We start from the raw sequence: 24,219 nt of genomic DNA, 5'->3' as shown, positions 1-24,219 counted from the left end.
GGCATGTCACATGGCAAAGCAGAAGCAAGCAAGATGGGGGAGGGAGGAGGGAGGTGCCACACCCTTTTAAAAGGCCAGATCTCATGAGAACTCACTGTGGTGAAGACAGTGCCAAACCAACAGAGATCCAAACACCTCCCACCAGGCCCACCTCCAACACTGAAGATTATAGTTCAACATGAGATTTGGGCAGGGACAAATGTTCAAACTATATCAGCTCCTCAGGGATCATTTCACCCACTGGTTTTCAAACTGGGTTCCACTGGGCAGTGGCGTCCACTGATGCTGATTATACCCAAACAATTCTGCTTTTCAATGTTTCATATATTGAGGTTCCCAGAAAGATTGCACACCAAACAAAGGGGTCACTATTAAGTCTGATAACCACTGAAAGCCCAACTCCTCCCTCACTTAACAGCTGAAGAAACCGAGGCCCATGGAACCCTGCACTCCCTTTCTTCTTACCCCCTTCCATCTTGTGCTGACATGGTCAATGTCTACATTTCCTGGGCAGCCTCACAGGGCTGGGGCAGTGGCATTCTCATTCACTGCTAGACTCCCTGACTCCAGGTTGACCCTCAGCTCCTGGGACAAAGCCTGCCACAAGGTAGGTGCTTCCCAAGTCCCTGCTACAGTGCTATGGAAGAACAGGGATGGAGGCAGCACAGCGTGTCAGGAGCAAAGCCATGATTACTCAATCCCAGTCTGCGCCTGCAGCTTGGCGTAGCCCAGCTACTGCAGGTGACGGCACTCAGGGGTGTGCTAACGGTGCATCCTTGGCTTTTCTGCTCATAGAGCTCCCAGCAACCTGTGACAGGGCTTGGAGTCTGTGCCCAGCCCTTCCCACGGCCCACTGTCCGCAGCCTGCATTATAGTTCACATCATCCTAGATTTGAGTAATGGTGTGCGCTTCTCAAGGGCACCAACTGCATTGTATTCATCTTTGTCTCTCCAGCACCAGCCTGAACAAGAATGGGCACTCAGCACCGCCCTTCTGTTTCTCTTCAACAAATTCCTAATTTTTGTAAGCATTTGGCAAATTTTGGAAAACATACCTGGGGATATGCAGATGGTAAAGTGCTTAGCTAGAAAAGGGCTCCACCCTGGGAGATCTCTGGTGATTTTCCCAGGAGGGTTTGTTTGTTTATTTGTGTGTTTGTTTGTTTGTTCCTGCCTGGAGCTTGTTTTTTTCTTCTCTCTAAAATGGGATGGTTGGCCACTTAATCAACTCCCGAAGGGTTGCATCAATGCTTCATGTAGCTGTAGGAAAAGGGACCAGTGAACTGAAAAAAATGAGGAGTCACATCACAGGTACCAACTGTTTCTCCCTCCCCCACCTCAGATTCTGAACCCAAACTTCTTCCTGTTCAGATTTATAGACAACACACAGCACCATCCACAGGGAAGGGGGAAGAGGCGGGAGAGGGCTTACCGTTTAGTTTTGTTTAAATTTTGCACTAGATTCTATTTATTGTTAACAACTGCATAGCCCTGCACAGTGTGAGTGTGTACGGATTCGAGTATGTGTGAGATGCCTCAATCAGAGAATGAAGCTCTCAGAGTGACCTTTCTGAGGCCAGTCTCAGCTGGGTTTCTTTATGTCAAAAGCACAAGACCATTTTTCTCCACTAAGCAACTCAGTTCTTGGGCCTTCTTGAGCCCAAGAAAATATCCAACACTTTAAAAATTATCAACTCCAACACATGAAAAGAAAACTGCAAAGCCATGATTAATAACTATGTAATTAAGTGGCTAACATGCTTAATGTGAAGTCAACATCATTAACTGTTGACTTCAATATTCACAACGATTTCGTTGGGGGACAAAAAAAAGACTGGTTACACGTTTCTCATTTTGCAAGAATTCCTGAGGATATAAGATAATAGCAGAGAAATCAGAGCCCTCATAAAATAAGTATGATATCAACACAGCAAAAACCATTTCACAAAAGCAAAATCATTACAAATTTTTTCTAGCCAGGAATATAAAGGTAGTGGTTTGTGTTTGAGGGTGACATGGGATAGGGCCTCCATAGATAAGAAGGCTGGAGTCTATGAAGATGTTAGAATTAGATACATGACAGTCTGCAAATATTAGCTATCAAAACTCAACCCAAACTCAGAAGCTATGGCAAGCATCCAATTTCTGATAATTCTGCTGAGTTGATATAGGCACGTGCACATGCAACATACACACACACACGTGCATGCACACAAGCTCCCTGTTTCTCGGGCACTACTGCAACAAACACTTCCCATCGCTTAACCCAAATGAAAACATACTGAAGCTTCCTTTGATATACGATGTACAATCAATAACCTCCCACTTCTCCTTTCATAGAAAACTCATTTTAAGGAAAACATGATGACTGATTAAGATCCATAACAGAGGCCCTGTGAGCAGAATACATAAAGAGTTTGATTCCACAATCCTTTCAGTGGAAATCTTTTAGCAGAGTAAAACACAAAAGGAAGGAAATCTGTCTAGAGGTATGTCTCTCACCGGGCAGGCCTCATCTTTTCAAGAACCTGGCACAACACAGAATGACCTCTTTTGGGTGGGAGCAGAACAGATTGACAGCTGAGCAGAGGCATGTGGGGCTTCAGCCTCTGCAACTGTGTTTTCCTTCAGAAAGAGCTTGATTGGGCTGGGCCACAGGTTCCTCCAGAAAGGCCCACTGTGGGGAAGGTGCAAGGAGCCTAGGACCTTGGCCCATTCTTTCTGGGCCTGTGGGATATTGACCAAGGGGTTATCTGACCTGCAGAACTGGCAAGAGTGCAGATAATCCAGAAGTTACGTCCTCCTCTCCTTTTGAGTGGACATTCCATGAACTTCCTAAACTTCAAGTAGCAGCATCTGAGGTCCAAATCAAAAGGCTCTGATAAGCTGAGTGCAGTGGCATGCCCCTGTAGTCCCAGCTACCCTGGAGGCTGAGGCAAGAGGAGGGCTTGAGCCCAGGAGTCCAAGGCTATAGAGCACTATGATTATACCCGTGAATAGCCACTGCACTCCAGTCTGGACAATAAAGAGAGACTCTGTCTCTTAAAAATTAATTAGTTAATTAATTAAAATGCTCTGGGTGGCTCTTGAGGAGCCTCACCCCCTCTGATGACTGCTGATAGGAGGGTAGGGGCCAGGGTCAGCCACAAGGCTTCATAATGGCCTTAGAGGCTACAGGGGACAGAACAACTTCATATGTCCAAGAGTTGGGGGATTATGTCCCCCAACATAACATATTCCTTGGGTTGGTTGGATTATGTCCAAGGCTGAGTCAACCTCCATGTCCTCATTAGTCTTCAGATGAGATCCCCAACCCTGGAATATTCAATCCAGGTCCTCAAGGCATTTGAGCACTAACCATGTGCCCAGAAAGAGCACTGGGTGGAATCAAATATTTGCCCAGACTGCCGCTTATTTGGTAACCTAGGGCAAGACACTTCACCTCCCACACCCTCAGCTTCCTCTTGTGTGAATTAGGATACAAACACCTACCCACTCCACAACATAGGGCTGTTGTGAATTTTAATAGAAATAACTAACAGGACTCTGTAAATTATGGAAGTCTAAAGAATTAAAAATAATAAGGTGTTGTTGGGCTCAAAATTACAGTCAGTATAGCCTGATCAATATTAAACATATCCTCCCATCTTCCTGTTGCCTGTTTTCAGTTACATTCAACTGGCAGGTAAGTTTGGTCCCTGGGGAAGTGGGAAGAAGATAAAGATTTGAGTTAGTCAAGAGGAACATTAGGTTAAACTGGCTCAGATAAAGTATTTGAATTAATTAGTATCACACTGTCTGGGAAAAAAAAATGGTTCTGGTCTTTCCAATAACAAAACCAGGTTAGAAACTGACAGTGGCACATCCCTTTCCCATTACACCAGTGCCTGTCACTCCTAGGCACTGAATTATTTCCTGAATGAAGAATTAAAAGAGAGGAGAGAGAACAGCAAGACCACAAACAGCGACTCATAAGAGGATAGACAAGTGGTTGCTTTATCTTTACAATTTTATATTGCCAATTTGATTAAATCAACAATTATTCATCTAATGGTTTTTGCCCCCATGGAATTGACCAGCTACCTTACCACCATCTAGTCACAGTTTTGGTGTCATCAGAGCATTGAAGGAACTTTCAATGTGTCACACTGTGCCCACCATATGTGGCTAACACAGTCAATAGGAGGGTCTGGTGATGATGAGCCAGGTGGCTGGGTGGGAACCTCAGCCCCTATATCCCTACTGCATGGCCTTGAGTATCTCTTAGCCTCTCTGAGTCAGTTCCTCAGTTGTGTGGTAGAACTAGTAACACCGACATCATCGGTGGTGATGGAGCAATTGAATGAGATACTATTGTGAACGTGTTCAGCAGAATCTGGTACATGGGAACCAGCCACATTAATAAGTGGGAAGTGGTGTGAATCACAACTAAAAAAAGAGAACAAAGCCTTGTTTCCTTTTCCCTGGGGCAGCATGGCATCGTGGAGGCACCAACCTGGGAATTCAGAGGGCTGAGATCCCGATCCAGCTGAGAAGGAAGGACTTTCCACCTTTAAAACAGGACTTCTATCACCCACTAGACTCACTCGCCTGCCGGCAGCTGTGCAACCCCATACAAGTCTATTAATCCCCCTGGTTCTCAGGTGTCTAGCTTGCAAAATCCATCTGATATCCAGACTGAAGACAGCGGGGCTGCGCCCGGAGAATTGTGAAGCTTCTCTCAGCAATAAGATCCAAAAGTCTACGCAGACACAGCTTTCAACTTTGGATTAGAACGAGGTGCCATCTCATGGGCAGAAACTGGGTACAAAGGGATAATGGGCAATCATTTCCTTTCTGTTCTTCAAAGAGAAGCAAGCTTTGAAAAGGAGCGTTGTTCAAGGCTGAGAATTCAGAAATATGCAGGAAGACTCCCAGTCAGTTAACCAATGGTTAGCAACAAGCTCTGGATTTGCCTGTTAGTGAAGCTCCATTAATTCACAGTTCACTTCACAGGCTGCAAATATTTATTCAGGATGTACTATACTCTGGAAGTCTTCTAGGTATTGGGGGGATAGCAATGAATAAAAGAGACAAATATCTGTGCTCGCATGAAGTTTACATTCTATGGTGTCATCTGTTCATTGAACAAGTATGTTGAAGTGCCTACTATGTGCCAGATGCTGTGCTAGAGACACAAGATGATCTGTAAAGACTGATAGGTTAGTGGGCCATTCAGTACAATCTGATGAGTGTTACAATAGAGGTTTTCTATGACTAGGGAATGACAGTCCCAACAATAACAGCCAACATGTATCAAGCACTCACTGCCACACATTAAGTGCTTATAGACATCACGTCATTCTGTTTCATCCCCAAACACTCCTATGAGGTGAGCATGCTTACAAGGGAGCAAACCGAGGCTCAGAGAGAACTGGACCAAGGTGGCTCAGCTAGTAAGGGATGACACTGGGATTTGCAGCCAGACTGTCTTCGGACCCTTGATGTAACTACCATGTGATCCCTCCTCTTAAAATCAACCAGATTAGAAGATTTAGTGGGTAAGAAACTTACACTGTACAAGTCACAATATCCCAAAGTCATCATTTGCTCACATCAGGGTTTGGGAATGCAGGACTGATCCTTTCTGTTTTCAACCTCAGACCTTTGACAGCCGTCAGGTGGATATGCCAACTTTGACAAATGAGAACAAGCACTTTGGCATGGGAAGTTGGGAAGTGTCTGGTTGGATAGGCTATTTTTGGTTCAGAGATGGCTTTGATGACTTCTACCTCTGCTCCCGCCAATCAGCAATGCCACCTGGGAGGTGAGGATGCAGCAATGAAGGAGGAACACAAAAGAGCTTTGCATTGGGCGGGGCTGGGGGGTAGGAGCAGAATTGCAAATAATTGTCGGGGGCGTGAGGAGGAAGGGAGTCATCTTCAACTGTGAAGCATCCAATTGTTGGACCCTGAATTCTGCCAGTTCAGTTTATTTCCAATATTGGTTCTCCTCATGCCCTGTCTTCCTCTCTTCCATCCCTATTGGGTTCTGGAGCTGCAAAGATTCCAAGCGCAGTACTCCTCTTTCCCTCTCCTCTTGGCCCTACCTCACTCGCCTAGCCTCATTCAGCTGCTTCTCTGAGCCTCAGCAGGACACAATTTCTAAGCTTGTCTCATTGGCCAAAGCCAAAGCACACATCCACTGTGGGATTCCCAGTTCCATGGGTAGTCAGAGCCTCCTGGGAAGCCAGAGCAGGAAGGACTTGCTCATTACCCTGGCTAGTGCTCTTCAAACTCTACATCTTATTCAAAATCCCAGTATATATAAAACAGATACAAGAGGAACAACTGCTAATGTGTGTGTACAGGGTGGAAGTGAGAAGCCTCCCTGCCTTACTCCATGAGAACCCAGATCAAAATCACTGATTTGGCCTAATCCCCCTGGTTGATGGTTTATAGATGATATACTGAGGGCATTTCCCCTCTATCCCCTTAGGAAAACATCACAAATATCCTCAGAATCATTATGGTTAGTGTGGTTCCCAATAAGTACATCTGTGCTGCTGCTTTTTTCTTTCTCTCTCTTCTCTCTCTCTCTCTCTCTCTCTTTCTCTCAACAAGGTCTTGCTCTGTCACCCAGGCTGGAGTGTAGTGGCATGATCATAGCTCACTGCAGCCTCAAACTCCCGGGTTTCAGTGATCCTCCCACCTCCCGAGTAGGTGGGGCTACAGGTGCATGCCACCACTCTCAGCTGACTCTTTACATTTTGTATAGAGATGGGGTCTTGCTATATTGTCCAGGTTGTCTCGAACTCCTGGCCTCAAGCAATCCTCCCACCTTGGCCCCCAAAGCACTGGGATGAGAAGCATAGGTCACTGCACCTGGTCTCAATGCTGCTTCTTCATGGGGCCTGAAACAATCCCCAAGGGTTGCAGACAGAAATACAGAGTTTGGGGGTACAGTGGGAGTAACTACCTCAAATACCACCTGATTCAGGGGACCACTTCCTCCTTGGGGGCACACTATCTTCTGTTCTAGGACATTCCCAGTTCTCCTCCTCACTTGGCTGCTCCTTCTCAGCCTCCTCTGCTGGTTCCTCCTCTTCTGTCTGGCCCAAGGAAGGGCTCTGTCTTTGGTCGTCTTGTCCTTTCTATACTCACTCCCTCTGTGACCTTGCCCACCTCATGGTTTGAAATACCATCCACATGCTCTCAACTCCCAAATGTATATCTCCAAACCATCCTCTCTCCTGAATTCGAGATACTCCTGAGTGAGTATCCAATGGCCTGGTTAACATCTCCTCCTGGACACCTAAAAGACAACTCGAACTTTGCATGTCCCAAGCTGGGGTCCTGATCTTCCTGCCATCTCCAAACCTGCTCTTTCCAGTCTTTCCCATCTCAGTTTAAGGCAACTCCGTCCTCCTCATTGTTCAAACCAAAAACCCTTCAGAGTCTTCCTGGATCCCCCTCGTTCCCTCACACCCCACACCCAATGTATCAACATGAGCTTGTTAACTCCACCTTTTGGTTACAGCCAGAAGCTTCTTCCTAGCCCACCTCCACTGCTACCACCCTGGCTAGGCCACCGTCCTCTCCTGCCCGGGTTATCGGAAGAGCCTCCACACACTCGTCTCCCCTGCCTGCACTCTTGTTCCTCTGGAGTCCATCTTCAACCAGATCTGCCAATCCTTATTCAAAACCCTGCCATGGCTTCCCAGTTCACTAAGAATAAAAGTCAAAGTCTGTGATGACCTATGTGGCCCTACCTAACCTGGCATATGATGACCCTGTGCTTTCACCTCTCATTCCTCTTGGCTCACTCATGCTTCTCCACCACAATGGGTTCTTAGCTATTCCTGCCTCAGTGCCTTTACACTGGCTGTTCCCTCTGCCTGAAACAGTTTTCTCCCAGATACCAACATGATCAATTCCCTCACCTCCTTCATCTTTCTACACCAATGTCATCTTTGGAGTGAGGCCACCCTGACCATGCTATCATTGCAACCATCCCCTACTCTCCCGATTCCCCCTACTCTGATTTAATTTTTCCATGGCAGGTGTCACCTTCTAACACTTTTACTTATACAGTGTGTTTATTATCTAGTAGGGTCTCCCCAACTAGAATGTAAGTTCTGTAAAGGCAATGACTTTTTTCTATGGACTGATGGATCCTAAGTATCTAGAGCCATACCTGGTATATGGTAGCCTCTCGATAATTATCTATTGAATAAATGATTGAATGAATGGTTATTTTACAGTTTACAGAGCACTTTTATATCTGAGGACTCCTTTGATCCTCAAAACAATTCTGGGAACCTGGTATATTTCTTATCTCCATTTTTCTGATGAGGAAACAAGTCCAAAGAGGTTAAGTCACTTGCCTGAGATCAACACAGCTTATCTAGAGCGGGCCTCATGTCCTCTTCTGGCACTAAACCCTCAAGCGCTGTCTCATCTGACCATACCGATGAAATCTCTCCAAAGCCCAGGTCTCATCCAGCTCTCTCCTGCCTCCCTAAACTTGCACCCCAGCTTGCTGATGACTCTATATTTGCAGGTGCAATGTGTGGTCTGCTTATTTTGTCTCAGAGGAGCATATGAACTCACTCTGCTTCTCTACAGACCATCTGACTTAGACGTACACTTCCAGGGCACCTTCTGACCCTAAGATCCTCCTCCAGAACATAGGAGGAAGAGTCATATGCTGCCCCAACCCCTGCCTTCTGTTTATACACAAAGGAAACAAGTGGACATACCATAAGGAATGAGCAAGGGGGTGAAGGCAGCAGGGATGGGTGGGAGAGACCCTTCGCAGATCAGGAAGCAGCTCCCCTTGTTCTTCCTTAACAACCATGGGCTGAAATGTGAGGTCGCTAAATGCAACTTAATAATGGCTTCTAATCTCCTACTGAGAAATTTCTTTCTGGCCTAAGCAACAGGCACAGCTATAGCAACTGGTTTACTGCCGTCTCATCCGCCATACAAAGAATTGTGAGTCGGCTCATGATTGCTCCTTTTGCACAGGCTTCTGGGAAGCTCAGCAGTGGCAAATCTGTAGCCCAACCCTAGCAAGGCCAGTAGGAGAACAGGGCCTTGCCACGGGTCACAACATTGTATGGCATGGCCTGGGGAGACTCACACCTTTTCCCCTCCTCCCATCACGTGTGCTCAGGCCTCGAGGCAGGATGGCCTAGGTTCAACCCCGAACTCTGCTGCTACTCTCCACGCAGTCTCAAGCCGGCTGCCTCACTTCTCTGCCCCTGACAGGGTGATATTACTCACCCCAGATGTCTGGGTAATTTCTCCTCAGTCATCTTCCATGATTTCTGAGTCAGATCTCTCTCACATCCCATATTTCCTCCTCAAGGCATGGTGGTTAGGAATAGGGACCGAGAACTAGGGACGGAGTCCCCACTCTGCATCTTACTAACTGTAGGACTTTAAGCAAGTCTCTCCATCTCTCCCAGGTGTCCTCATCTGTAAAACAGAGATGATAACCATGCCTGTCTCATAGAGCAGCTAATGCTCTCCATTACTTAAAATGGTGCAAGGAGTGTGGCAAATGCTCAGAACGTGTCAGCTTTTACCAAGATGATGAGCTGGGCTTCCCGGTTTTCCAAAGTATCGCCTCATTAGACACTTCCAACTCTATCAACACCAGAACCTGGTGTGATCATTATTTCCAACCCCCATGTGAGGGCAATGAGGCTCAGAGAGGTCAGGAGCGTGAGGTCACACAGCACAAGCCCACCCTCCTGGGCCTGAGCCAAGCGAGGCCTTCCCATGCACTGCGGGTCTCAGGCAAATTCCTACCCCAGCACAGGCTCCCGGCTGCCCCTCGAGGCTCCACATTATGGGGCCATCAGAGGCTGTGAAGGTGCCAGCTCACTCTTGGTCTGTTTCCTTGATCCATAGCTCTAATGCTTGGAGAGAGAAAACTTAGAGCAGCAGCCGAATCAGCAAGAGCAGCCAGCGGATCCAGGTGGGGAGAGGGGGGAAGGGGGTGGGGAGAGGTGGGGAAGGGGGCGGGGACGGGGGAGAGGAGGGGAGGCCCCTGCCCTCCATCCACCATGGCTGCCGCAGCAAGCTGAACAAGAGGCCTATCATCCGGCCCCAACAGTAGCAGCTGCAGAATGGCAGGACCAGGAGGAGGGTGGGGAGGGCTTCCAAAGGGAAGGAGATTGAGCAGAATCAGAGGCGCTGACATGGGGATGAGATTCCCTGCTCTCTGCCCTCTGCCTGCCCTGGTGGTGCAGACTTCCGGGTGGGAAGGAGGAGCTCCAATCACCTGTGCACAGATCACACCCTTACCACCCCATCCCTGCAGGCTTCCCCACCGCCTGTGTCACCACCAGCACCAGGTGGAGGAGGCTGACAAGGAGCCTTCCACCTCTGAATGCCTGGTGTCCCCGGTCCCCCCCCCGGAAGCACAAGGGAGGGGCAGCTCCCCTCGCAGGCACTGCCCTGGACCTCACCCTGCAGTCTAAGGAGGCTTTGTCCCCATCAAATACTCCTGGCCCTGTGAATCTCTCCCGCTGAGCAACTGTCATGGGTGCAGTTTGACATCTGTGTGACTATCTGTGAATAAACTAAACCCGCCTCAAGCCCGCAAGCTCCATGAGGGCAGGAAGCACCTATGGCTTTGCTCACGCGAGTGAGCCCAGCCCCTAAGCGTCAAAGTCAGTATAGAGAAGACTGAAAGGGGCTGAGGAAGGAGGCGGAGAGAGAAAAAGGCTGTGCCACCTCCCCAGTACTTGAAATGCTCAGAAGCATCCAGAGAAAGAAAAGAGGTAATTTAAGTCTGGCATGCTTCTTGGGCACATCATGACTCCCTGGGTGGTACCCTGAGCTGGGATTAGGAAGGAACAATGACACATACCACCCAAAGAAAATCAGTTAATCCATGCAGCCTCAACCTCAGAGGCAGGCACTGTAAGATTTCACTTACCCCTCCTCAAAGCTGCCTCTCTGATTTGCTTTTAGATATGAATGCACAGGGGAACTGTTAATTTGATTCTGCATTTAGCACACCTGATCTTCACAGTCATTGCTTTCATTGGTTCAGCCACGATCTAATGGGGACCTCCACATGCTTCTAGACTAGCATTTATTTTACTGTGAGATATTACAGCCGGATCGTAAATTAATCTCCAAACTGCTATCGATGATGCAGGCTCTCATCCCACTGTGCTTCCCACAGGTGATCTGGTTTACAGGAGATGATACATCACTGCGGATGGGAGATGGGCTCTGAAAATCCAGAAACCTGGTATACCGGTTCCAGCTCTGCTGTGTGATCTTGGACAAGACAGTATCCCACTCTGCGCCTCAGTTTCCACATCTGTAAAATGTGAGAGTTAAACCAGATGCTCCCTTGGAATGAGGCATGGTATGGTGAGAGGAAGGTCGAATTTGAAGTCCCTCAGACTTAAATTCTATGTTTTTAAATTGAGTTCTTTACTTATTGTCTTAGTAACTTTGGGCAAGTGACTTTATGTATCACAGTCTCAGATTCTTCTTGGGTAAGATGGGGACGATGACAATACCTAACCAGCCTTTCCACATTCACCCTTCCAGTGTGCTCTCTGAACTATTGCCAACATGATCTTTTTAGAACACAAATCTGATCACTGTATCTCCCTCCTTAAAAGCTTTCAAGGGCTCTCCAGTGCCCTCTGTAAAAGCCTGCTTAATCTGGCAGATGCTTAGTCTAACCTCTACCAGACTCCCCTCCCTACCCGCTCCCATTCCAGCTGCACTGGCCATTCTACCTTCCCCCCATGCTCTCCTCTGCCACAGGCCCTTTGCACATGCAGTTCGCATTCACCAAGTATTCTTCCTACCTTTTCCATCAACTTGGCCATGCTTCAGCCTCATTCCAGCCTCACTCAAGCCTCACTTCCCCATTTCCTTAGTGAAGCCTTACTCCCAGCCACATCAAGAGCCGTAGTAAAGACTCTAATAGCCTGTATGTCTCTCCTTTGTTGCACATGTCACCAGTTGTAAATTTACATCTGCAAATTCTTTGATGAATAAATTAAACCCAGCACAGGCCCACAAGCTCCATGAGCACAGTTAAATGTTGCTCAACATTTAACACAGTGCCTGTAGAAAGTCATAATGAATATAATGAAACCCCACAATGGCCAACATGTATGAAGCAATTTCTGCATGTCAGGCACTTCCCAACAGCCTTCAGAATTAGGTTTCACTATTACTCTCATGTAACAAAGGGAAAAAGTGAGTCACAGAGAGGTTAGGTAACTTGCCTGACATCACACAGCTAATAAGTGGTCAAAGTCCAGAAGTCTGGTTACTGACAAACTATAGAAAGCTTTTCAGTCACTCAGTAAATGAGGCAGCGACCGGGGGCAGTTCTTTAAGCAAGGAGGCTGGCACCTGCTTAAGCACTTAATAATAACGACGATGATTGTTAACAGATATTGAGTACTTACGATGTGTCCAATATTATTCTAAGGACTTTTATATGAATTAACTCATTTTATCCTCTCGATGACATTTTCTTTATGAGGGAGTGCTACCATTATCGTTATGAAGCAGACGAGAAAATTGAGGCTGGGAAAGATGAACTGACTTGCCCAAGATCACCTGGCTTGTAGGCAATAGAGCCAGAATTTGAACCCTGGTCCACCTAACTCCAGAGTCTAGCAAAAACCCAGCTCTGTGATTCTCAGGGAGGACGAGGCTCAGTCTCCTCTGCAGTAAAAATGGAATCAATTCTCCCCTATGCCACAGTTTTCTGAATTCAGTTCTACCTGTGAGAGGGCCTGTGCTTCTTATGGCACTGAGCCCACCCAGCTAGGCAGGGTATGGAGGGAGCTGTCCCTGGAGATGATAAAGCCAGCTATTTCCCCAGGGCCTCAGCTGAGGAGGCTATGCTGTGATCTGATGGACAGCTGGGAAGTGACTCATGGGGCAGCCAGGGAGAGGGGAAGCCGGCGGGGACTAAAAAAAGAGCTGCGACCACATATTATGCACAAGGACAATCATCAACCGTAACCACCACCACCACTAGGCAAGCCCCGCCCTCTACCCCACAGGCCCCTCAGGCTGCACTGGAGTCCTTCTGGGATCCTCCTGGAGGCCCCTGTGATCCGGATTTCACCACCGGGCTGTGGCAGTTCAGAGCACAGGCTCTTGAGCCCAAATCCCAACTCAACCACTGTGTAGCCGTGGCATCCTGAACTAGTTGCTGAACTTTTCTGAGCCTCAGTTTCTTCCTCAGCACATTGAGGATAAGAAACAGTCATTTCGCAAGAAGAGTGTGGAGATTAAATAAAGTCTTGTGTGTGGAAATTCTGGAATAGTCCCTGGTTCAGCAACTGGTAGTTCTCCCTGTGGATAAAACGCAGGAGATGGCAAAGGGGAAAAGACAGACACGTGATACAATTTTCCTGGAGCACCCACTCGTTCAGATTGACATTTTACCTTCACATCCATTCACTGTTAATCCACTCCACTTTCAGTATAGAATGATACTATCGATAATAATAAAGATAACAGTTATTAAGTACATATGAGATGCTACGATCAACGTTTCACATTCATTATATCATTTTAATCCTCACAAGCATTCTATAAGGCAGACTGCCAACTGCCTAATTCAAATCTGGCTGGCCACTTGCAAGCCATGTCACCTTAAGCAAATTCATTAAACCTTCTGTTCCTCAACTTCTTAATCTGTAAAATGGGGATAATAATAGCGCCTGCTTCATAAGGTTGTTGAGATGGCTAGCTCTCTATTAAATACTTATGCCCCTCTGATACTGTAGACTTGTGGCTGTGGGTGGCTGCCCTGCCAGAGACCATAATTTCCAGCCCCCTTACATCTAGTGGAGGCCATGCGACCGAGTGCCGGTCATTGGAATGTGGAAGGAATTGACACACCCACATCCAGGACTGTATTACAATCCTCCACATTCTCTATCATCCTCAATCAGAGACGTCTCTGGGAGTTATGTGTTCAAGATGGTAGAGCTTCCATCAACTTCCACAGACAGAGCACCTCTCTCCCCTGCCATCAGGTGGACTCTACATGAATGAGAAAGCAGCTTTCATTATGTTCAGCCACTAAGATGTTAGGATTTATCTGATGCATCGGCTAGCATTACCCTGACTAATACAGAACTTAGTTCCAGAAGTGGACTGCTTAAAACATGTGACATTGGCTTAGAAGTCACGTAGCAGGTTACACTAGAGCCTGGAAAACTGGAGACCCATGTGATACAGAAGAAAAATGTCTCATTAAACTGTCATCTATGATAACTTGGCAGTCAGAGCTCACGCCTACTAAACCTGTATGCTCTATAGAAAGAGCATAAAAAATAATGGTAATAGAGTTTGCTAACAGTTCCTGGCTAAGTAAGGTACTAGGTAAAGAGAAGAACTCAGGCATAAATTAACTAGTTTGAAAGTAATTTTAGAAAGGAATAGTGGAGAGGTAAAAACAGACAACTATGTCTAAACCCCAAACAATAAAAGAGTGAGAAGACATTTAAGTGAAATAAGTATCATGTGAAGAATATAAGCTTCCCACCTAAGCCTGATGGCCTCAAGGTAGCTGCCATTAAATTTAGAGAGAAAGAGAGGTATGGGGAAAAGGAAGTAATAATCCGGGCTTCAGAATTAAGTCTAGGAAATAACTTTGGGTGTGGCTACTGGCATATTAGACATCATAGATCAAAGTCTTACTAAGTTGTTGAGGGAATTGCATTGCAAAATCTATAAACCTTGACTTTAATAGTCTTTTACTGTTATAGCATTAAAACAATCCTTGGGCCCCCAGAGGTTCAAGGGAAAGAACTAGGTCACAAAAGATTTAGAGCCCCCAAGAAGGCCATACTGCCCACGACCAACTTCAGGTGTGGTCGTGGAAAATAACAAAGAAAATCCTCCCACCAGCACAGCTGAGAGTGTGGAGAACAATGAACCAGTAAATTCCTATCAGGAGAAGAGTCAGGACCTAATCCAGGAACTTCACCCACTGCTAGGATATAATCCCACAATGCTTGCTTGGCAAGATTTCATCACTACTGAGGACCAGTGACCGCTGTGTACATACCGTCCATGATTATCCTTTCCAAATGGGAGTTTTGTGATGGTTATCCCACCCTGCTCAGATGTGGGATATGAATGCAGAGTGGCAGATAATAAAGTTTGTTTTGCCTCATGAGTCCCTGGACCATGGTGAGGTGCCACACTCAGCTTCATGGATAGGACTGAGCAACATCCAATGACTCTGAACTTGAAGTTGGAAGCAGGGATCAGATAAAATGTGGGTTCCTCCCTTAGGGAAAAGAGAATGTGTTTTGAGCATAGGAAGAAGGAGGCACACACATATTGGTGGTCAGAGAGCCAATGATACATCTGGTCAATGATATGTGGACACAAGTAATGTAAGTCCCTCCAGGCTTAGCCTATACCACCTTTCTTAAGCTCCTCCACACTCACTGTCTCCCTCTACCTACTGGCTGGATGAATGTCCAAGGAAGGCACTGAAGGCCGCATGTAGAAAATAAAAAAGGCGAACTCTCCATTAGTCAAGCTTGGTACCTAAATGACCCTCCTGCCTCCTCCAACCCCACTCCTCTCTCAATCAGAGTTTAAGTGTATAAGAAATGAATTTCTATTGTGTTAAGCTACTGAGATTTCTGAACTGTCTTTAATAATAACTGATAAGGCCAGGCATGGTGGCTCATACCTATAATCCCAGCACTTTGGGAGGTGGAGATGAGTGGGTCACCTGAGGTCAGAAGTTTGAAACCAGCCTGGTCAGCATGGTGAAACCTTGTCTCTACTAAAAATACGAAATTAGCCAGGCGTGATGGCGCATGCCTGTAATCCCAGTTACTCAGGAGGCAGAGGCAGGAGAATCGCTTGAACCTGGGAGGCAGAGGTTGTGGTGAGCTGAGATTGCACCATTGCACTCCAGCCTGGGCAACAAGAGCAAAACTCCATCTCAATAATAATAATAATAATAATAATCATAGCTGATGTAACTATAATGATTATAATACATAAAGCTCTTAAAATAGTGCCTGGCATATCATAAGCTATACAAGTAGAGCTGTTTATTACAATATCCATTTTACAGATAGGGAAACTGCAGCTTACAGGTGTGCCTGAGTCCAGAGTCAATTACTATTTTGTATTTACCTTTCAGTGGATAATAAGTTTGGTAATAATGAGTTTGGTGCCTGGCTCAAGGTCACAAATACTAACAGACTCAGAATTAGAGGACTTCCTTCTAGACAAAGTTCATCAACTCTGCCCCGACCCCAGGTCTTCAGGTTAGTCCTTCATTGTTTTGTTAGTTTTATTTTATGTTTCAAGAAACACCCAACTTGCAAATGCCCCAGCACTGAACTAGCAGGTCTGCACAGAAAACCCAATCACCCTTTACTGACCCAAATTCCAAGTTTTAATTTACATCAAGCCAGTTAATTGAAAAGGTGCTCTGTGAGCACAGGCACTGCTACAGCTGGCTCTTGAGATAGCGTTTGCTCTTCCTCTTAAGAACTTGGGTTTCTTCTGTGACATTTTTGGTCCAACACAGCAACACTTTTCCACAGAACAGGATGACCAGTTTAGGGACAAGAAAACAGCTGAGCAAGCATTTTGTGCAGAGGCAATAGAAAAGCAAAAGACCTGAAAACCAACCTACCCCCAAAGCCCGTGCTGACAGGTGAGGGCTCGTGTTAATTAATGTTTATCAAATGACTGGGGATCCCTGAAATGAAAGAGACTATTCAAAATCCCCCAAGTATTATTATTTTCTCCAGCCTGAATAATCTGTTTTTTAAGGAAGCCATTATTATCGAGTGCCTACTATGTGGCAGGTGCTTTTATAAACTATATCTGAATTAATCCTTGTAATTGCCCTTTGTGTTTGGTTTGGGTTTTCTTCCTTTTTAAAATACACCTTCTTTTGTTTTCTAATCCTCACTGTACAGATGAGAAAACTAAGTTTAGCAAAATTAAGTCACTTGCTAGAGAACGGTAGAGTGAAAATTTAGGGTTAGATCTAAGTGTAAGGTCTTTCTCCCTTCCTTTTCACACCATTCCATACCACCTCTTCCAGTCTGCCCTTCAAATTGTACATTTAAAACAAACTCTAATTCAAGAATACCTATGGCTTTTTTTTTTTTTTGGTGTGTCTTTTTTTTTTTTTTTTTAACTGAAGCATATTTCACAATACAGTAAAATGCTCAAATACTAGGTTTACCGTTAGATACCAGCCTGGCCGGCATGGTGAAAACCCGTTTGACAAATGCATATACCTCTGAACCCACATTCCAATCAACATAAGGAACTATTTCCAGAAAGTTTCCTGGTGCCTCTTCACTAAAGATAGACATCATTTAAGTTTAAAATACAGCAAATAAAATAAGCTACCTTAATGTTATTTTATTTTACTTTAATTTATTTATATATATATATATATATATATATTTTTTTTTTTTTTTCCTGTAGAGATGAGATCTCACTATGTTGCTTCAGCTGGTCTCAAACTCCTGGCCTCAAGCAATCTTCCTGCCTCAGCCTCCCCAAAATAAGCTACTTTCCTTTGACCAAAACAATCCGTTTGTGACCCTGGCCACGGGGCTGTGCCCATGGCATCAATCTTGAGGCAGGTGTACTGAGTTACTTGGTGTTATATTAAAAAGGGGGATCCAGTTAAAATTCTGTGCCTTGTTGGTTCCATCCACCCTGAACATGTGGGAATGAATTAATCTGGATGTGATAGAGATGAGATACCATTTTGCCTAGATTATCACAACTATCATCATCATTTTAGCACCTACCATGTGTCAGCACCAGATTATAATAGCCTTAGACACATAATCTCATTTAATCCTTGTAATTATTACCTCTATTTTACAGCTGAGGAAACTGGAGGACAGAGAGGTTGAGTCACATACCTAAGAACAAACAACTAGAAAATGGCAGCCTTGAAATTCAAATCCTAGAGGTCCAACACCAGAGGCCATTCTCTTAACAACTGCCTTTACAGCTGAGAGGCAAATTTTAAATGCGTAAAATTGAATCAGCTGGTTATATTCATTTAACAAGCAGTAGAGAGCATCTATTATACAAAGTGCCAGGCACTGTGCTGAGTGATACGGAAGGAGACACAGAGATGAATAAGAACGGAGAAGAGGTTGTGTCAAGGAAGCCCTCACAAGGAGGCCGGGAAGACCAACTCATTCTTGAAGCCAAGTCTTCAAGGATGAGGAGGAACTGGCCAGCTCTAAAGGAGTTTAAGGCACAATGACTAGCACATACAAAGGCACAGTGAAGTACTTCTGCCCACTCCTTATTTAGCTCAATCAAGTCAAATTTTTAAAACTCCACAGTGGGGTCCCTTAGCTGTTGCCCCGGCTCTTCAAAACAGCTGAAAATCAACACAAAACTCCAGTTCTGAAAAGTTTTTACATAACTGCAAAGTTCATGCCCACAGCAAGCCCATGGATGTGATTTTTGAGAGCCCCTAGGCCTTCTTTCACTTTAGAGCCAACTATATTTTGTTTTCTGAATCCAGTCCCACATGACTAGTTTCACAATTCCTTAGCCTGGGCAGTTTAGCAGCAGCAAATTAGAAAGGTGGACAGGTACAGAAACAGCAGTAAGAAGGGGCAACCAAGGAAGAAGAACTTGGAGCCAGTGCCAGTCTGTAGTCCTGGCTACTCGGCTGAGGTGGAAGGATTGCTTGAGCTCAGGAGTTCAAAGACAGCCTGGGCAACATAGCGAGACCCCTTCTTTAGAACAACAATAACAACAAAGTAGAAAAACTTGCAAAGATGATTCAAGAAACTCAAAAAGCAATAGTTTTTTCAGGACATCATTGTATAATGCAGTACAATAGCTTGCTCAACTCAAACAGGTATCTAATAAGCTCCAACTGTGGACTAGGGCCTCTTTTTTTTTTTTTTTTTTTTTTTTTTTTTGAAACAGAGTCTTGCTCTATCGCCCAGGTTGGAGTGCAATGGCATGATCTCGGCTCACTGCAAGCTCTGCCTTCCTGGTTCACGCCATTTTCCTGCCTCAGCCTCCTGAGTAGCTGGGACTACAGGCACCCGCCACCACGCCCAGCTAATTTTTTGTATTTTTAGTAGAGACGGGGTTTCACCGTGTTAACCAGGATGGTCTCAATCTCCTGACCTCGCAATCCGCCCGCCTCGGCCTCCCAAAGTGCTGGGATTACAGGAGTGAGCCACCATACCCGGCCTACTAGGGCCTCTCTTAGGCTTAGCAGGAGATATAAAAACATGCAAAATCCAGTTCTGCCCAGTTCCATTTGAGAGGAACAAAAAGTATACAATTCAGGAATTGTATGACAGGAAGGGTCTCTGTTCACCTGTGTAGGTAATAAAGGGCAGGTGGGATGTCTGAAGGCAGGGAACTCATCTGTCACTAAAGAGTCATATAGACAGGGATTATGAGTACGGACTCTGGAGCCAGGCTATCTGCATTTAAATAAGCAAGATACTTAAATTCCCTGTGCCTCAGTTTCTTCCTGTAAATAATGGGGATAATGGCGTACCTTTTCAAGAGGTACTGAGGATCAAATGGGTCAATATAAGGAGCCCTGCTGGATACATGTTAGCTGTTACTACCTCTCACCCGGCGCTTGCTCAGACCCTAGCATTTAGCAACTGCAGTAAGTACCGACGAACAAATGAATTCACAAATGAATAAATAAATGATACTGCCAAATTAAAGGAGGGAAAATCTATTATGTAAAGTATGTTGTCTTTAATAAGGCTTGCAGATCAGAAAGACTCCGTACAAAATAGTTTAAGAAATAGGTTTGATATTTAATGTATGATTCCGATACCTAAGGAATTAATCACTCATTCTTTAACTCTTCTGCATAAATGACCTGCCATTTTAAACAAGCCCAAAGAAAAGACATGAAGAGATCACAATGAACTTACAGTGTATCTCATACCCAGAGGAGGCTGAAGGGGCCCTGAAACCCAAGAGTTAAGCGCTGTGGTGTGGGAGAGGTTGTGATGGCAGCAAACCCCAACCGTCATTCACTCACCCTGCCCAAAACCAACTCTGTGGTCTTCTCCTTCCTTAAATTATACTTCCTCCAAAAAGGGTAAACACAAAAACTGTTTTTAAAAGTTGTTAAGGTTCATAAAAGTAAAACCGATTTGAAAAAATATAGAAGCTACTAACACAGAGCTACAAGAGGACCTGGGGGTGTATTACATATCTAGCCCCCTATTTTACAGAGGAGGCAACTGAGGCCCAAAGATGTAAAGTGACTTGCCCAAACTCACAACTTCAGGATAATGGCAAAGACAGAGGTAGGGCAGGGTGCCCAGATTTCCACACTAGAGCCTCCCAAAGGAAATAATGAGGGAGAAAAAAGAAGAGGTTCCAGGCCCAGAAGGTGGGTAAGGAGTTGGGAGTCCGGGGCAGCAAAGAGTAAGATGATTGTCATGGGAGCCACTAGGAAGGAAATTAAGCCCCTCTGTGCATTTTGGTGGGGGTAGGGTTTCAAACAAAGAGCAATCCAGTCCAAAGCTCCCAGGTTTTGCAGGTGAATCCCCGCATTCTCAAGAAGCACATACAAAGCCCAATGGCTTCTCCCCAGATGTTTCCATCTTCGTCGAGATTTCAAGGTGTGTGTGTGTATGTGTGTGTGTATGTGTGTGTGTGTGTGGCCTCGAAGATATCCTCTCTTTGAGGGTTGTGCCCTGGCTGGCAGAAGACGGGGAAGGGCTCTGGCAAAGAGATCCCGAAGAGTCTCAGAGATCAGCGCGGATTCCCCTCCCCAACACACACAAACACACACCCGCTTTGCTCCTTCCTTCCCCTCCCCCACTGATGATCAAATCCAGGTGAAGGGACCGAGGGCTGCAGGGTCGGTTTCCAAAGGCTTCCGCTGGAGCCGGGCGCCCAGCGCGCCCGCTCGTTCCTGCGCACACTCACAAGCACTTACACACGCACAGACGCGCGCGCACTCAGACTCTCACACGCACATGCACACCCTTGGCACCGCCCACCGCAGTGCTCCTCCAGCCCCCGGGAAACAGACAGGCAGCAACATGAATGAAATCTGCCCAGAAAGACTGCATTTCAGCTCCAACCACGCAACCTCTGGCCAAACCGCCGAATATGTAACAAAGTTTTATTTCGCCTTTAGAGTCTCCAGTTACGCTTCTACCATTTCCTGTGGAAAAATGAAGCTTTGAAGTGTCTAGCTCCGGCTTTCGCAGACGGGCAGCACCGCCAGCGCGAGCTCTCGAAAACAAGCGCCCCGGCCCCACCCCCTTCAAGGACAGAACTGCGGGTTCAAACCCACCCAGGACAGGCCTTCAAAACAGTGGGGCGTGAAGAGAGGATGATAGAACCTACTGGAAACGACGCCCTAAACTGACAACCCCCTCTAGAACTGCCCCCGCCAGCTCCATCCTGCCCAGATCCCCAGAGGCGCTCCTTCAGCCAAGTGGTGAGAGCTGCATCCCTGCCAGAGGGAATGGAGAGGCCAAGAGCTGGGAGGCTGGAATTGGGGGCTTTGTCCATCCCGCAGCCCCCACCAGCTGTGTGCTCTAGCCCTCAAAAACTGCTCTGGAAAAACTTGGCACCGAAAGTCTTCCCGCACCCCAGTCTCACCACACACACCTCTACGACTGTCTAGGCCGAGCAAGCTCTCAACCATTCAGCCGGTACAACCGTCAGGCCCCTCCTTCCCCTGTGTACTGAGTGCCCCCCGAGGGCGTGGGGGAAGTGGGAGCATTGGGTTGCTGAGAGCGGAACGCGCCTCCTCCCAAGTCCTAGGGAGCCAAATTCATGCGCCCAGGGAAGTGGCATCTTCAAGGTCAAAACAAACAGTGCTGGGGTGGAGTATATGTACTAAGCGCAAATGATCTCAACCCTGCTCCAAAAAATGGTGCTGGGTTTCGCTCACTGCTTGCTGGAGGCAGCTGTCGCCCGGCCCCGCACCGGGGGCGGAACCTAGCGCTAGCGGACCTGGGACAGCACCAGCGGCGTAAAATACGCGCACCCGAGTGCAGGAGGGAACAGGCAACCTCCTGTTCTGGCTACCTCCAGCCCGGCCGCCTCCTCAGCGGCTTGGGACAGCAGCGCGTGGCTGGGAAGACGCGGGAGGGGGACTTGAGGCAAACTTGCGCCAAGAGTTGGCCAGGTTGGGTGGGAGGGAGTGGCACCCGCGCAGCCACTTACCGCTGGCGTTCTTCCCGCAGATGAGGTGCTGGTAGGGCTGCAGGAGACCCCAGATCTCCGAGTCGTTGTTGACCGTGTGCTCCAGGGTCTCCACGGTGAACTTGGGCGCCTCGTGGAGCGCATGGTGGTGGTGATGGTGGTGGTTGGCGGCGGCTGCCGGCGGGACTGCGGCGGCCGGCGGGGCGCAACAGCTGCTGCCCCCGCTGGCGCTGCTGGCTGCGCTGCAGGCGCCGCCGCTCGCCGCTCCTCCCCCGGGCGCCTCCCGCTCTTTATCCGCCGCAGGGGCCGCACCGGGGCCCGAGCTCGGGCCTGGGCCGGAGCCAGAGCCTGACCCAGGGCCACTGCAGCTCCGGGGCACACCGGAGGCCACGACCCGCGAGTAGATGTCCCGGAAGAGGCTCTCCATGCAGGCTGTCAGGTAGATGGCGGCGTGCTCGTGGATGCGCAGCGCCACGCGGCTGTCCACCATCCAGCGATACACGCGGCCCACGGAGAAGGTGAGGCCGCAGCGTGCCGACTTGCCGCGGCCCAGGCGGTCGCCGCCGGCGCTGCTCATGTTGTAGAGGGACAGTGCGGCCAGCGCAGCCGCCGTGCAGTGTGCGGCCAGGCCCCAGGACAGCACGATCTCCATGGCGCTCTGGATCTCGTACTTGGTGCACTTGGCGAAGCGCAGACTCAGGCGCTGCGCCTCTTTGGCGATGCGCACCAGCGCCCGGCTCACCAGCGTCGACAGCTTGGCCAGCGCGTCCTTGGGCAGGCCGCCGGGGACCGCCGGGCCTGCCCGGGGATCCCGCGAACGCAGCAGCAGCGCCTCCAGCTCCTGGAGAGTCCAGGGGACCTCGTCTAGGTCCGGCAGCAGCCGCGAGCAGTGCTGGCCGGCGCAGTCCAGCCCCTCGGAGTCTTCCACCAGGGCAGTGTTGACGGTGTCAAAGCTGTTGTGCCGGCTGTGCATGGAGTCAGCTAGAGGCGGCCAGCAGCTCCCGCCATACGGGGACGCCGGGTGCGAGTCGGAACAGCACAAAGACAAGTTGGAGGAGCGCACCGAGTCCGCCGCGCCACCATAACCCGAGTCCAGCGTCAGATCCTCCAGCGTTCTCACCACGGGCTTCTTACCTCTCCTGGCCATCGCTGCGCCACTTCATGCTGCAGCCGCCTGGGAGCCAAGGAAAAGGAGCGGCGAGGAGCAGCGAGTGTCGCGGGGCGCGGGGAGAGCGGAGTCCGCGCCGCCTCGGCTCACTTTTCCACCAGCCGCTGCTACCAACTGTTACTACTTTCGGCTGCCTCCCGGAACCGCCACCGCTGGAATATACAGAGCAGACCCTGGAGTCATCTTCCAGAGTCCGGGCCGGAGCTGGGCGCACTGGGGAGCGAGCCAGGCCGGGAAGGAAGCTCTCCCCGGGGCTTGCCCCTTTCTTCCAAAATAAAAAGTGTCTAGACCGTTCCTCCCTGAGCCCCGCTGGGCGCAGAAGCCACAGGGCGCCGGCCACGGTGTTCGTGGAACTGAGACCACCCCAAATGCCGCCGCCGCCGCAGCTCTGCGGGCAGCTGGCTCCCAGCTCCCGGCTCCCGGCTCCCGGCTCCTGGCCCTGGTTCGCTCGGCGCCAGCCTGCCCTGCACCGGAGCGCAGCAGCGGCCGTGGCGGCTGCAAACCTTGCCGAACCCCAGCAAACCCCGGGCAGCTAGTGGGACGGGCGTATGCAAAGCAGGGCCGGCGGAGAGCCAGTGGAATCGGAGAATGCTAATTACCTCGCTTTTTTTTTTTTTTAAATCCCTCCTCTCCATGCGGCCCCGCCCCTCACACACGCCCCCGGAGGAGACCGAGGCTGCAGGAAGTGGGGAGCAGTGGCCAGGAACTTGGGGAACCCTTGCAAGCGTAGAGACGTGGATGCCGCCCCCTGCTGCTGTCCCTGCCCTCAGTCTCCCGGAGGGTGGTGGGTTGGACCGGTGACCTCCCCACCTAGGTGTGCTCTCCACCGCGGTTCACAAGGTGTCTGCCTGACAGTCGCTGTCTCCC

At 48.3% G+C, this 24,219-nt stretch overlaps 1 protein-coding gene across 4 annotated transcripts in view; it reads right to left on the bottom strand.

The window, feature by feature from the left end:
• The window catches only part of ABTB3 (ankyrin repeat and BTB domain containing 3), a 338,657-nt gene extending 314,807 nt beyond the window's left edge, over window positions 1–23,850 (bottom strand). For all 4 annotated transcript variants that reach the window (XM_028829828.2, XM_028829830.2, XM_028829829.2 and 1 more), the window contains exon 1: window positions 22,206–23,850. In XM_028829828.2, coding sequence (XP_028685661.1) covers window positions 22,206–23,331 — 1,126 coding nt within the window. In that variant the 5' untranslated portion in view covers window positions 23,332–23,850. The remainder of the gene's footprint in view (window positions 1–22,205) is intronic.
• Between the last annotated feature and the right edge of the window lie 369 nt (window positions 23,851–24,219).

Source organism: Macaca mulatta, chromosome 11, assembly GCF_049350105.2.
Source record: "Macaca mulatta isolate MMU2019108-1 chromosome 11, T2T-MMU8v2.0, whole genome shotgun sequence".
NCBI classification, from domain to species: domain Eukaryota; kingdom Metazoa; phylum Chordata; class Mammalia; order Primates; family Cercopithecidae; genus Macaca; species Macaca mulatta.
The sequence above is the reverse complement of the archived record's forward strand: the minus strand, read 5'-3'. Positions and strand labels throughout refer to the sequence as shown.